The sequence below is a fragment of the Stegodyphus dumicola genome, chromosome 9, assembly GCF_044657685.1.
Source record: "Stegodyphus dumicola isolate Sdum_Otavi_A_Nest chromosome 9, ASM4465768v1".
Lineage (NCBI taxonomy): Eukaryota > Metazoa > Arthropoda > Arachnida > Araneae > Eresidae > Stegodyphus > Stegodyphus dumicola.
Window position 1 is genome coordinate 179,697,498 of NC_140776.1, and position 16,593 is coordinate 179,714,090.

The window sequence follows — 16,593 nt, forward strand, 5'->3', positions numbered from 1 at the left end:
AAAATCGGAAAGAAATCTCATTTTCTAAGGTGGTTCTGCATCTTGATGATGTTTAATGCACTGGTCATCAAAATTAAAGGATAATGACAGAAATAAATCATAACTGATACTTAATGAAAAAAAATGGCATTAGCATATGCACGGAAGTGCAATTTTGTGTTCAGTAGTATTTAATTAACTTAAATAACTACGACATTGGTTGCAACATTAACTTAGCATATTTTTTCTCATTATTCTTTAATTTTGATAACCAGTATAATTTATTTGTATAACATTTTTCTTTCCTGTGGAAGAATAATAAAGATGTATAGTCATGATTTAGTAAACAGATAACTTATGATGAATTCAAGAGTACACTATAGTAATCAGTAACTTGCGATTGATGTGTTTGTGACACCTATTCCGTTTTATTGCATTTTTTGGCTAATACAGTTAACCATCCTTTCAACACGAACTCACTTAAGGCAAGCAATTAACATGAATGAAATTTCAGTTCTGGCAGCGAAAACCGCCAAGATTTAACTGAATTTAAAGGAAGTAACTGATGAGCATTAGTGACACCTTTTCCATTAAGTGACATTTTTCCACATAAAAATATATCACATTTTTATATTTTAATATAATAAAAAATTTTCCTGAATATAAATGTAGGGACCAGATGGATGTTAAAAAAGTTAGACTTCACAATTTTTACAAAATTGATTTCTTTAAATTAAAAATATCCAAACCAGGGTTTGTACGGTCCTTAAGAGTTTTTAAGTTTTTTAGAATCGATCTTTGGTCCTTAAAAGTCCTTAATTTTGGCCAAAATTGGCAGAAGATCCTTAATTTTAATTATGTGAAATTTCTGCCTGTTTTTACGACTGCCATTTTGAGTATGAATTAGCAGTTTGGAGGTATGCTTTTGGTGATTCACTAATAAATATGGTTATTTGAATGGGTTATGATTTTTCCTTTTTCTGATATAAATGGTGAGATACTCGAGTTTCTGAGCAAGAAGTGAAACAATTATTTCAAAATTATTTCACTTTTTTTAATGAAGAGCTCTTAAACAACTTTTCGCTTTTGGGGATGTGAATTCTTTTAATGAACGGCTCTAAATTTGGTGACTTATCAACATTTGGTGATTTTTAACATCAGTTTCGATAGAAAATTTCAAATTTCAAGATCTGGAAATTTTTCTATGATTTTTTTTAAACATTCTGACATTGATAAATATCATTAAAATAACGATAATATATTGAAATTATATTTAAAAAATAACATGGTAATTAAAAAGTATCTTCTTTTTAATTTTTTCATGATAAGAGTTTTTTCATGTAATTGTTAGAGTATTCAGAATTCTCAGAATATGCATCAATTTCTCTATAAAATTACTTTTTCCATTTGATTTTTTTTTTTTTTTTTTTTTTTTTTAATATTTGTAGCTGTTTGCTGTTACAAAATTGGTAGGCGTGATTTTTCTTTGGGACATTAGACATTGCAACTTGGAAAGTTTAGAAGGATTTGAAGGCAAGATTTATAGACCCACCATTCAGAAGATTTTAGAAAAACGTGACAAAATGAAAAATGTGTCAATGGTATTAAAACATTATGGATATATCTTACAGAAAGTTTGCAATGAATTTCTTACTTTTTGAAGAACATCTCGAAAAACAATGAAAACATAATATTTGAATGTTTTACTTCTGATACTAGAATCTCTTTCTTAACATGCTTATCTTCCCTTTATTTTCTTTACTTTTCACTAGACACAAGCATGGAAAATATTAAAAATGCTTCTAATCTTATCACATGGACAGGCATTATAGAAAGGAATTTTTTTTTATTAATAAAGAAATTGAAAACTGGCAATTTAAAAGATTCATCTAATATGTCTTAATGAATCATACACAGGTCTGATGCTAGGCATTTTCCCACCTGGTGCAATCACGTGGAATATTAAACTTATCTCTGTAAATCATAAATTTTGCTGATTGTTCTTGTTTAATTACATCACCACAAGCTGCGACTGAATAGGTCAGCATAAGAACATGCCTTTAAGTTCTTTTTAAATACAAGGCTTATATAAACCTTTGTCTAACTTTGTAGTTACTTTGAGACATAGCGATAACTTGCTTCACTTCTGTCGGGAGTTTTTGGACTATTTAATTTTTACCAGATCAATTAAACCCTCATAGGTACATTGTGGAGAGGTTAACAAGTTAGGAGATAAAACACGAAAAAACTAGTGAGAACATTGGTTTGTGTATTCAAATAAATTTTTAATTGTTAAGAAAGATGTTTAAAGAGAAGAAAATTGATATAAATTAATCCAAAATGTCTGGGAAGGCTTCAAATTAAAAAGATGCATAAATATTTGAATGTTGTTGCTACTTTTAATGTATAAATATCCTAATATTGGTTAAGAATCAATGACATAAATTGCATATATTTGCAAGTGTGAAATTTTATTAGATTGTGATTTTAATATTGACTTTTAACAATATTGTTAAAAAATAAGTAAAATTTAATTGTAGTCATATAAATCCATAATGACTAAGGTTATCTAACTATGTAATTTAATTTATAACTAACTGCTTACCCTTAAAAATTATCTTTACTTAATAAAGTGAGTTATTGCCTTTCATTATTCCTTAGTGGTACAAGGTAAAACACAAAAATGTGAAAATTCATATAAAACTTATTCTTAGTATCTAGCAAGACCTAAAATAATACAAAGCAACTTAGTGTCACCTCTGGTGCTTTAGTGGCTTATTGGAACCTTCAAGTATATTAACTGGGTTACAACCCCTGGAACTCTACATGGAGCTACGACACTAACTGCAACAGACAGAGCCCAACTAACTTTCAAAACTAGTTAACTGTGCCCACATCAGTCCTTTCAGTTTTGTTCTGATCAGTAGGTCTCTCTCTAGGTAAGGAGCAGAGATGACAACAGCCAGTCTTTTATTATAAATCATTCTGATTATGATTTTATTTCTCATTTTAACCTATGATGCTTGACATAAAATCTACCTGCTATTTACTAAACCTCTAGATTGAGCAAGTAATGAGACATAAAAAAACTCAGCATGAAACTAACTATTAGTAAAACATAAATAAAATGTCACTTATCTTCTTTCAAATATGCCAAACTATTGTAAGTCTAAAATATTTAATGCTGTTTGATAAATTTCATAAAGTATATTTTATGCTCAAACTTATTAATAATTATGTTAATTAAGTTATGTTTAATAATAATGCATCATACTTACTGATCTATTTTGTTTTTTGGATGGTATTACAAAAGTGAAGTTCAGGCACAGATAATATTTTAATTGAATTTTTTAATTTGCTATTTGCTCATAGGTCCTTAATGTTTTTCAGTAATGGTCTTTAAAAGTACTTAATTTCCATGTGCAAAAATGTGTACGAACTCTGCAAAACATGAATCTTTACATCATTTAAAACATTTTTTTATTTGGAGGTATATGTCTGTGACCAGTGTTTACTAAAAAATTATCTGGTTGACAGAACTTTTGTATAAGTTACCATCAAGTGTGAAATCTGGCCAGATTTCAAACTATATAGAATGTCTAAAACTAGCAGGCAATGTATGAAATGAGTCATATTTTACATATTTCCTAGGCATTCTATAGAATGGCAAATGTCAAACCCGGCAAAGTATGAAATACATTTCTGATTCTTTTCAAAGAACCAAAACTATTTACCAGAAGATAAGAAATTATGTAAAAAACCAAAATTACTACTAAGAAGGAGCCACGGGACTACTGGCTGCTGAATCGCTTAGATGTGATATTTGTGAAAAACAAAAGTACATTCATTTATCCTATTAAAGAAAGCATCAGTACTATAAAGTATTACATCATGAATGCTGAATTATTTCTCATGCTTCATGAAAACTCATTTGAGTACTCTACACGGCCAATGTGACAGAATGTTGAAAGAATTTTCAACTAAATACAGAATTGTTACGTGTAACAATGTTGAGCTGCACAACCACCTTTGTGAGTTGTCAACCACCAAAAATAAATTAAAAAGGGCATTGTTGTGAAACTTTTGATTGTTTCTGAATTTAATTTCCATTGTCTGGTAGATCTTACTGATTCCCAGTCTCAGCCAGATAGGAAATATAAATTTATTATGTTGTATCATCTCTTCTTTTTACATATTTGGAATAACAGTGTTATAGCCTTCGTTCTACTGAGCCAATTGATGAAATTCAAATTGCATTTTTCATGTCTCGAAAGCACGACTTAGGATATATATTAGATTTAGATACAGCACTGTTCTAATATAGGTATTTTGACAAAAAATTATACTTTTTCTGAAATGAAAAGCCAAATGTTTTCCATATTTCGATTCTATGATTCAAATTATGCCTAAATATTAAATTTTGTAAAATTTGATACAAAATTTATGGAGAGGTTCAAAAAGGAATTACAGCAACACGTTTTCCTTTCCTTTTTTTCATTTTACATGAGTGGAAAAAAGGCATTGCTCATTACTTTCAAATAATTTTAACAAAGTGCATAAACTCTATTTAGCGTTATTCTCGTTTATAGCAAATATGCCAAATTTCAAAATGTGCCGTTATGTAAATACATGTATATCTTAGAAAATGTTGAATAAAAAAACTAATTTTTTGCATGTGTGCTAGAAATGCATCTACTTTAAGATGATGTTAAAAGTTTTATCGGTTATAACAAAAAAAATTTTTGAAAAAATTATAAAAAATGTGAATACATTTGGGTTAAGCCTAAATTTCAAATTCTGAAAGAAGGAATTAAGTAAGTATAATAAAAAAAAGGGATACTTATAAATATATGCCAATTTCAATTAACATTGAGGAGCTAAAATTTTGAGAGCTATCTTTTTTAAAAATTGCTTGTATTATTTTTACAAAACTTAGCACTTTAGTATAGTTCGAGTCTATGAATCGAAATATGGAAAAAAATTGGTATTGTTATTTCAGAAAAATGTCCGATTTTGTGTCAAAAAAACCTATCTTAGAAGACTTCTATATATAAATCTAATATATAACTGAAGTCCTGCTTTTCAAGACATGGAAAACGCAAGCTAAATTTTGATAGTCTGTCCAGTAAAACAAGAGATATAGAACTGCCCCCCTTTCTTTGTGCAGGGAGTGCATCATATTTTCAATGCCAACATCCTTTTGAAATATTAGTCAATCAATGGAAACTTGGTCAGGCCAAGCTGCAAACTGTAGAGTACTACTGTGCCTTTAGCATTACACTCCTAAATGGTTACTGATGTAAGCAAAGTTACTCGAGGGGCTATCTGTCTATGGAAAGGGAAGCCTGATGCCACCGTGAATGCTTTTTATAGAAAACTGCCTTTTAGCCACGTTATATGCGAGAATAACACTGAAAAATGGCATATAGCAAGCCTGTTCACAGAGATTTGAATCTTGATCGAACTGCTTCTGAACAAAGAAAGTATATTTCGTTCTCCTATCATTAATATGCGTTCAACTCCCCATTTAGAGGAAAATATCTTTGGTTAATTCAAATCGCAGTTAATCGAAGGGAAATTTAAAAAGCACATTAGAGAAATAACCCGTATTATGAACAGAACAATACTGTTAATAAAGTTACTGTTGTATTCAAGTAGTTTAATCTGGAGGACAGATTCATTTAATTACATAATTTAAATCAATAGTCAAAACAAAAAGAACTCTCCGGAAGTTACAGAAGAATAAACATCAGTAGGAACTAAGTTATAAATAGCATAAAAATGTGCATAAAATTTGTTTTTTGACAGTCTATGATATAAATTTTCTGCAATGGGATGGGGCAGGGGGCGTTTAATTTGCAGCTGGGTTTATCTGCTCCCAGTAAATTGAAAATAGGTTACATCTGCAATAAGCTTTTTATTCTTTGTACCAAAAAACTAATTTTGTGCATTTATGCTTAGAAATAAATCTACTTATATACATCTTATAAATCTAATAAGATGATTTAAAAAATTTTAAAGGTTATAATTCAAAATTTTTTTCGAAAAATTTACTTAAAAATCCAAATTTTAAAAATAAATCGTAAAAAATGAGTGAATTTTATTTGTAATGAACCTAAATTTCGAAAAATGAAAGGAAGAATCAAATAAGTGTAATGAAAAAAAGAGTTGTTAATAAATATATACCAAATTCAATTAACATGGAAGAGCTTAAATTTTGACAGCTAATTTTTTAAAAACTACTAATGCAATTTTTAACAAAACTTGGCAGTTTGGCATAATATAAGTCTTAGAATCTGCATATGGAAAAAAATTGGTGTGTTATTTCAGAAGAAGTTTGATTTTTGTCAAAATATCTATCATAGAGCAACACTATATACAAATCTAATATCCTAAGTCATGGTTTCAAGACATGAAAAAGGCAAGTTGAATTTCGTCAATTGGCCCAGTAGAATTGGAGATATAGAACTTTCCCCTCTTTTTTTTCACAGTGTACAATGCCCAGGCATGCTATAGAATGCCGATATTTGATACTTTGCCGGTAACATATATATCAGGTACTCAAAGAAGTTTCTGCCACTGGAGCGAAAAATGAAATTCAAACGAAAGGTGTCAGATACCTTGTCGGGATGACACGCATTACAGATATGCTGATTATGCTATTGATATTCCAGTTTCAAGACAAAAGGCCATTTCCGTTATGTTCAAAAATATACTGGAATCTTGGAATACATGTTGTACAGAAATAAAGATCTCTTACTTTTAAAAGGGAAAAAGAAAATGAAAATCGTGAATGATATCAACTTCAATCAGCTTGTTTTGGGCCATGGCTGCTTCTCACAATATTTATCAAGATTTGATGTTCAGAACAATTCATTCTGTGAAACTTGTAATGTAGTATGTGATACTATGCATTTTTGAAATCTTGAATTAACTGTTGGTCTCCAATAAGATTTTGAAATCACCAGCGAACGTGATTATTACTCTAAGAGAAATATTAAAATTTCATGGGATGTTATGAAAATTATAAACAATAATAAGAATAGAATCAGAATTCAAAGTTAGAGCTCTCTTTCTCTTTTCTTTTCTTTTCTTTTTTTTTAATGTGTGTGTGCTTGCGATTATGTGTTTTACTTTGTTCTTTTCATTATTTTTTTACTTTCTCTCCCCCCCCCCCTCTTTAATGCTCTCTCGAGTGCAGCCCATTTTTGGCTATGAAGTGAATTTACATTTACTAGGATATGTGGTTCACTGTTTAGTGGATTTGCATTAGGAGATAAAAACCTTCAGTACAAGAATTGAGCATCCATCCACTATCGATGAAGCCTCCTGAAGAAGGACATTGAGCATGATCCACATCAAATGTGCAAGGAACTTGAACAAGGATTTGGAATGTCGGAGGAAACCATTTGATTGCATCTGCACATCTTTTGAAAGACGTGAAGCTCAGTAAGTGGATTCCTCATGTTTCAACTGAGGAAGGAAACAAAACTCCAGCAGTGCACCGTTTCCTCTTCATTACTGTTACCCCACCAGAAAACCTTATTGTTTGACCAGGTATTGACATATGATGAGAAATGGGTCTTGCACAGTAATCACATAAGAAAATAATATTGACCATCCCCTGGTTCTATGGCATCTGCCCCTAAACAAAACATTCCATTAGCAGAAGATACTGCTCTGTGTGTTCTGGACCATTGCTGGTGTTATGCCCTTTTAATCGCTAGAGAGTGGCAAAACCACAGCTGAGGTGTACCTCTGATTGTTGCAAAGGTTGCAGATGCACTGCATCTGAGGCAGCCAGCATTAAGTCAGAAGGAAAGGAATGATTATTTTTCAAGAGAATACGACTTCATACGGTGAAAGTGACTAAGGAGGCGATCAACATACAACATTGGTTCATATGACTACCACTTGGTTTTGATACTAACAACAGTTCTTAATCCAAGATGATGCCATGTAGGCCGCAGAATAATTTTTTGGTTCTAAAGACAAGAACTTTTACTAAGCTTGTTGCTCATCGGAAGACGTAATTGAAGCTGAGATTATTTTGCTGAATAAAATCATTTGCACAAAATTACTAGGTTGTTATTTCTGAATGAAAACTATGGCACAAACTTTTTTGTATACTTGATATCTCTCTCTCTCTATATATATATATACAGTACAAAGTCTGTAATCCGGATGTCCATTATCCGGAATGATCTATAATCCGGACCTCAAAGCCACAAAATTTTTTTCTGTATGCTTTACGCATGTGCGTTTAATGTATAATGGACGGTATAAGCTCAGCTAAAATTATCTTTACTGATTCTAAGGCATTCATTTCAATTAATGTTGCAGATTGTGCTGTTCCTTAATCTTCTAATTGGATCTGGCTTATTATTTTTTGCAGACTGTTAGAGCAATTTTATAAAAATTAAGCTTGAACTTTCGATTATGTCAAAAAGAGTTTCCAATTCTGAAATATTGCCATACTGCTTCCGATAGTGAAGAAAGTGACAGAGAGGTTATAGAAAACGAAAAAATTTCGATAGTCGGTATTCTCGACGCAGCAGTTACAGGACTTGAACAGTGGAACTTTGTAACTGAAGGCATGATGTTTGTTTATAGAGTTAAAGAGAAAGTATTAGCACAAAAAAACGAAGCAACTTAAACAACTTGCACTGAAAGAAATTTAATAAAGTAAACAAATAAATATTAAGCTTTTTTTGTAAATTTTGATACCCTTTAGATCATAATTGCTCTTTATTTCATAAATTACGGTTTCATATTTTTAATTGTATAATTTCTGCATGCCATCTTACCAGATTTAAATTGATTATCTATAAACCGGAAAAACCCCTAATCCGGAATCGCCGAAGTCCTGATGTGTCCAGATTATGGACTTTGTACTGTATATATTAAAATTAATTCAGTACATTCATGTTATATGCCTATCCCTCCCTTAAAATCGGCAGTTGTTGACAACTAATTTTTTGACAGCTTTAACATGTGAAAAACAATAACCATTTAAAAAATGGCAGCATGCTGAATATTACATGAAACAGCATTGAACTAACACAATTAAAAATGCAAGAAATATTCATGATAAAACACTAAGAGTTTCATAAAACAGACACAAATTAACTAAATTAAAAATGCAACAAACATGCATAATAAAGCACTTAACTTTTTTTCTTCCTGTTCTTCTGCCCATGTGCACAGCAATTTGTTTTAACATAAAAAAATTCAGAGAACTGCAGGATTTTTAGCATTGCTGAGCAAACTTTTTAGCAATACCAGATTATGAAGCTTGTAACTCGTTGGAACATGTAACTGTAACTGAAGGAAATTATTATGCTGAGTAAAATGCATTTACACAAAATTACTAGGTCGTTATTTCTGTTGTGTCATCCATGTACACATTGGGGGGGGCTGAGAATTACATGAATTAACTTCATGGAATGCACATTCCTACATTCTCTACTACTAGTTAAAATCCCATGCCACTGAAAAAAATTCAACATTTTCTTCCCGTTAGCAAGCAAACATCACAGTGTCATTATAATTCCTTAACAATTAAAACAAAACTCCACATATAAACAGGAACCACAGTTGCTGCAATGACCCTCAAATTTCAAAACTATACACATTACCACTAGTACTGAGATGGATGATAGTGTTATGTGCTGGTGTAATGCATGCATAATCATTGTAGTGGGTTGTCAGATAAATACATTTTTGTAAAATTCTGGGTTGCCTATATAGGCAATATGTTTTGCCTAGTCATTCTTGTCAGGGTTGGGCAGATAATGTGATAGTATCTTCGTTTCTTTGCATTTTGTGTGTAACAATGATTGCTTTGTTTATTAATTTCTATTAATTTTTATGTAGTAATGTTTGCTTTAATTATTAATTTCCATTTACTAATAATAATTATCCATTATTATTACAGCTCATTTGGAAAAGTTGATGACAGACAAAAATATAACTCCTGAGCAGTATGCAGAATATGAAGACATCATTGTAAAGGTATAAAAAGTGAAAATTATATTTTAGTGAAGTAAACTAGAAAATTATGTTTAGGTAGTTTGTTATTCATTTATTTCTTATTTTGATGGTGAAAAATTGTAAAAACTAGAAACTGTTATCGTATGTTTTCTAGTTTTTTAGGTGCAATATATTCATTCATCATTAAATTTGATACTTCTCATTATTTCAAGGTACTTGAATAACCTTTTGATTTCATACATCCTGGTACATGTTTATTGATTAGATGGGAGAATTTTTTTTTGATATGTCTCTAGGTATAATTACTGTAGAAAGTATATATTTTATGAGCATACAGATTTGTTAACCTTGAATGTAGGACTTCATAATTCACTCTTGCAGAGGTAGATGTAGTAGACAGTTGAATATTTGGAATTTTTATTCATTGTAAATGGGATTTTACTGAAATTTGTTAATTCCTTAATAAAATTTATTGTTACTCATGTAATATGTAGAAAACTATTCGGTATAATTCTGATAATCTGCACTTCTTTGGACTGAGATTGCATTGGTTAGAGAATTTTGTGAATTGTAGATCATCTTTTTCTGTTGCCTTTTTTCTTTGTTGGTTTTTCCATTTCAATTCTTACTTTAAATTTTGCTCATCTGTTTGCACATGAGTAGCAACCAAAACGTACTCATAACTTAAGAATTATTTAATCAAGATGTATTGAATACAAATATAACTTTATTTTTTAAGAAAATAAAAAAATTCTTTCATAAAAACATATAATATGTACTGTGTACAAAATTGAAAGAGTAAGGTCTCCAAATTGAATCCTTATGCTAATTTTGCCATTATATTTCATGCACGTGCAATTAGAATAAGTAACTTGAAAAAAATACCAGAATTTAAGTTTTGGATTATTAAAAAAAATATCAGTGTTTTTTAGCTTTATTTTCTTTATCCATTTTCAAAGGTAGAAAATTCTGCAACTGTTTTTAATAATCTTTCTTTCTTTGCTAGTGATTTTAAAAACCTTGCTAGCTGTGTAGAACATAAAAATATTGGTGACAAAGTGCATTCAAATTAAAATTCAGTGCTAAAATTTGTAAACAAATAAATTCTGACATATGCTAATCACTTAATATTAGTTTTAGAAGGCATCAGAATGTACATAGGGAGATCCAGAAGTTTCTGGCCTGATATGTTTCTTAAAAAAAAAAAAAAAAAAAAAACCTTCTAATAATTTATTCCTCAGTGTAATCTTGGAGTACTTCAGTAGGCAAGAAATTTTGGTATATACCTGTATACACTCAAAAATGAGATGTATCTGAAAGGAAAGGTTTGCAGTAATTCATGATCTATATTGAATTCCAGAAAAGCATGCTGATATTTGTGCATTAGATACTAGCTTTTTTGATAAAAATGTGTGATAATGTTTTATTGTTCAAAACTTTTTTTGCTTATATGCAAAATAAAAAAGGCCATTAAATTTATTATTCTGAATTTTCTAAAAAAAAAATTTTTTTTTTTTGGTGTGTGTATGTTTATGATATTGAAAAGGAGCACAAAGTATAGACATTTGAACTGTATTGATATTTCATTGTAGCTCATAGCAAGACAGATAAATTATGGGCAGCTATGTATTTCAGATTGCTAAAACGTATAATTTATATGAAATATTTTGTTATGAAATTTGTCTTTTCTTGTGTTAAATTAGTTGGATGGATGTTCCAAAGAAGAAATGAATGCTTTGCTGAGAAGGTTTGATGTGAAATCTCCAAATACCGGAAATGATTTATCGGATGCTATGGAATTTAATCTCATGTTTAGTACCTCAATAGGTCCTACTGGAAATCTTAAAGGGTATGAAATAATTCCTTTTATTACTGAAAGATATTTCTTACCTTGTTATTAATCAAATTAACGATCCAGACGACTGTCTTCTTGTAATCTTAAGAGATTATGTGTTGAATATACAAAAATTATTCATATTGAGTGCAAGGGAGCTAGGATCTCTCAAATGTGGCATCACATAAATGTCACAGAATTTCTGGCAGTTATTCAGTCAAAGCCTAGTTCTGATACTTCTCGGCTTTTGAATAAAACTAATTCGAGCAGAAGCTTTGAATAACATGAATTTTGATAATTTGCTGTATAATTGAATTAGGATATTACAGAAAAATTCTGCTGTCAATATTAATTCTTGTACCATTTACGGAAATTAATATTGATTGTTGAATGTATATCTCATTTTTTTGTCAATGAGTTCATCAATGAGTGCACAAAGTTTGCCATCTTTGTGTACTCATTGACGAATTTGCAATACTTGGTTTCTTATTTTAGCTTCAAATAAAATGCTCATTAAGAACATCTTATATCCAGTTTCTGAAACTGAACATTCAAAGTGATTTTTTTTCATTCCCTGAATGTCGTTTAGTTATTTTTCTTTATTTCATATTTTTTTTTTTTTTTTTTTTATTTATTGCTTGTGTTTTACTAACTCAAAATTTCATCTTTGATAATGTGTAATTGAGACTAAAAAGCAAAAAACAAAATAGAATTTTTAAGAAAAGGCTTTTATAGAAAGCTTTGTGGAAGCTTTAATTTAAAATGAATATTTTATTTAAAATGACGATTCATGCACTAAAAGGAGAAAATAATTTATCAAAGATTTTAGTAGGAATAATAGATTAAATCCATTCTATCTATAGAATTCATCCATAATTTTATATCAAAAATAATAAAAACAGAGAGCATCTAAATAACAAAATCTATTAATTTAATTGCTTAGTCAAATATATTAGCCATTATCTTTTAAAATTTTCTCTTAATTTAATTACATTGCAAATGTATAAGCCAATGGTTCCCAAACTCCGTTCGAGCTGTGATACCTCTTTTCAATTAAAATTGTTCCATAGTACCTTACTTACCCTAAGTAAAACCATGACTAATTACAAGTAAGAGATAAAAATAAATAAAACTTGTGTATTTTGTTTAGTATTTTTTTAACTTTTTTAACAGTAAATTAATATTTGATGTGATAGATGAGTCTGTAGTTCACTTAAACTGGACACAGCTACATTTCTTTTTCCATACTGATCAGTAATAAATTTTTTTGTTGTGGAGAGCAAAATAAACAAGAAAGCTGAAGCAGTTCTGAAAGAAATATGCCATGTCCGAAGTATTATCCCTTTGAGCTATACTCACCTGGTCAAGAAATCTTTTAAATGGATTAGAAGAGCACAATAAAGAAGCAGTGTTATCAAATTGTTCAAAATAGTGACCTTTCTTGCATCATCTGAACTGCTGTATAATTTTCCTCACCTTTTATTTGCTCATATTTCCCTTAATTTTTGTGATATAGTATTTTAATTTTTTTAATTTAATGTTTAAATGACTTTTTGCACATATCTTTTTTTAAGGAATGAACTAAGCATAAATATTTTTGATTCCCCACTATCACCACCATGGAATGCAGTGGGGAAAAAAGTCTTTTCAGTGAAGCTTCTATAAAAATTAAAACCTAATTTTTGAATTTTTTTAACTTGCTCAATTTTTAGACTGTTTGACATTTATAATTTTAAAATTTCAGCATCTAAAAATATATTGAATATAAAGTTTTGCAATTTTCACAGATTATAAAATAAACTTTTTGCTCTCTTTTTAAAACAAGAATGATAACAAAATATTAATTGAGCGATTTTCAATTTTTTAAAAATTTGTTTTAAAATTTTCCTGAAACATACAACAAGAAAAGTGTTTCTTTTACAAAATTTGCTTTTGGCTTTGCCATCTTGGCACACTGAATGAAGAAGTTTGCCATCTTTGTGCACTCATTGACGAATTTGCAATACTTGGTTTCTTATTTTAGCTTCAAGTAAAATGCTCATTAAGAATATCTTATATCCAGTTTCTGAAACTGAACATTCAAAGTGATTTTTTTTCATTCCCTGAATGTCGTTTAGTTATTTTTCTTTATTTCATATTTTTTTTTTTTAAATTTATTGCTTGTGTTTTACTAACTCAAAATTTCATCTTTGATAATGTGTAATTGAGACTAAAAAGCAAAAAACAAAATAGAATTTTTAAGAAAAGGCTTTTATAGAAAGCTTTGTGGAAGCTTTAATTTAAAATGAATATTTTATTTAAAATGATGATTCATGCACTAAAATGAGAAAATAATTTATCAAAGATTTTAGTAGGAATAATAGATTAAACCGTTCTATCTATAGAATTCATCCATAATTTTATATCACAAATAATAAAAACAGAGAGCATCTAAATAACAAAATCTATTAATTTAATTGCTTAGTCAAATATATTAGCCATTATCTTTTAAAATTTTCTCTTAATTTAATTACATTGCAAATGTATAAGCCAATGGTTCCCAAACTCCGTTCGAGCTGTGATACCTCTTTTCAATTGAAATTGTTCCATAGTACCTTACTTACCCTAAGTAAAACCATGACTAATTACAAGTAAGAGATACAAATAAATAAAACTTGTGTATTTTGTTTAGTATTTTTTTAACTTTTTTGACAGTAAATTAATATTTGATGTGATAGATGAGTCTGTAGTTCACTTAAACTGGACACAGCTACATTTCCTTTTCCATACTGATTTCTGTTCTAAACTGCTTTTTATTACAATGACTGCTGACCAAGTTTCACACAAATACAACATCAAAAATGAAGTTAAAATTCACAGAGTCTTATTACTTTGAAATGTACATTGTCTTTCATTGAAATCCAAAATTCTGTCAATTTCATGCTGCCAAATTTTGCTTTCAGCCTGTTGTTGCAAGATAACTCAATAAGATTCTCATTCAAAGGTATGTGATAAAACATTATCAGAATACAGGCTAAGTTTTGAATAGTTGCCAGCAAGCCATTTTGGATGCGTGATCCTATCTCAGTGTCCAACTGCTTGTTTATATGCTTGGAAGAGTGGCTTCTAAGTAGAAAAACATTCTGCATTTTTTATATTGGAAACATTCGGCACTAGCTTGATAATTTTCACATCTGCATAAAGGAATACATCCACAGTGGTTGTAAGTTTCGAAGAAAATAGTGGAAAACATCCAGAAGGCACCCAATGGAGCTCTCAGGAGTTCACAACTAAAACTAGTTGTAAGCTAATGATCCCTTAACCTATTTGAAACATTGTAGGACATGAAATATAACTTCACTATCAGTAGAATACTTTTTGCTCCTTTTTTCACTTCTTTTCTGCAATAAAAATGTATCCATGAGGTCAGTTTATTCTTTTGAACAACTCTGTAGTTTCCAAAATGTACTGCACCTTGCTGAAGCCCCCCCCCCCCTCAAATGAGGTGATAGAAGAAAAAGTTTAGCATAGGGATTTGAACATTGAGGGCAGGGAGTGCAAGGCCAAAATGCTACCGGTTGCATCTTCTAGCCATGATTTGGATATCCACTGAAATTTATCATACAACAACATATTAAAACTTTAAAGAGCCTAACTTCCTTAATATTATCCTATTAGAGAAGTTGGGCTTTCAGATTACTCTTGTTAAGGATTGCAAGTAGAGCTGAGTGTGAATTTTTTAAATATAAATAGTTAAATTCTTAGTTGTGTTTGCACTACAATGAGTTTCGGATGCCTAGTAGTTTGAGCAGATATCATGGAGATTCAATTAGAGATCTGCCATTAGCCTGGATAGTCATCATATTTTTTGATGGATTGATGGATTTGTATCTTATTTGATTTATATACTATATTGGCTCATACACATCAGTGTGAAGGACTTGATCAGCTTTCTGAGAAATTTAACTTGGACTATGGTTATTCATTTGACCATCTTTTGAACTATGCTTAATCAGTGACTGAATATTTTCTGTCATTTATTTATGAGAAATTTTGGTACGTTCTAGTTAATGGGATGCCACATGCTACCAGATATAAATGTTGATATCAAATCTGATGGGGGGATACAAATGTAAACCCAAATAATATATACATGGCTTCATGAAGAAAATACCCATGTTATTAAATCCTTAATACATGGTTGCCATGCTACATGGAAAACTGGGAAAAGTCAGGGAATTCAAAAATTGACCAAAATGTCAGGGAATTTCATACTGTGATCTTTCAAAAGGGGATTTTCGTACCAATGTAGGAAGCAATCACTTTCTTGGCAAATCATGCATCAGATGAGCATCATTCAGACAGCTGGTGTAGATCCAATTTTTGCAGCACCAATCAGATTGTATTTTAGAAAGGCAACACAAGTTTCCAGCATCTTTCAGTAACATCAAAAATCCAGAGATTCACATGCACATATGCAATGCATGTTGAATGAAAGTAAATTCTCATATAAAACAAAATCTTTCAAATCTTTTCTTTTTTCTTAAGTGCTTTATTTGTCATTTTGCAGTAAAATAATAGAAAAAAAAATAATCATCAGTCATCTAGTCTAACCATTTAATATATCTGTATCTGCCAAAGTACCTTCGATTTTTGTAATTCAGTTTTTAATCCTTAAGTAATTCACTTTATTTTAATATCATTCGTATTAATAATATTAAGTATTTTAATGTTATTCGTATCATTTAATGTGACTTTTTCCTTCTAAATGTATCTGTTATTAGTTAATAATACTTTCAAATTTGTGG

General features: G+C 29.9%; 1 protein-coding gene across 1 annotated transcript in view; it reads left to right on the forward strand.

Moving 5' to 3' along the window:
* The window catches only part of GlyRS (glycine--tRNA ligase), an 83,611-nt gene that overhangs the window by 18,167 nt on the left and 48,851 nt on the right, over nucleotides 1–16,593 (forward strand). Inside the window, exons 6-7 of the mRNA XM_085824402.1 lie at nucleotides 9,917–9,993; nucleotides 11,676–11,821. Of these exons, the coding sequence (XP_085680528.1) occupies nucleotides 9,917–9,993; nucleotides 11,676–11,821 (223 nt within the window). The remainder of the gene's footprint in view (nucleotides 1–9,916; nucleotides 9,994–11,675; nucleotides 11,822–16,593) is intronic.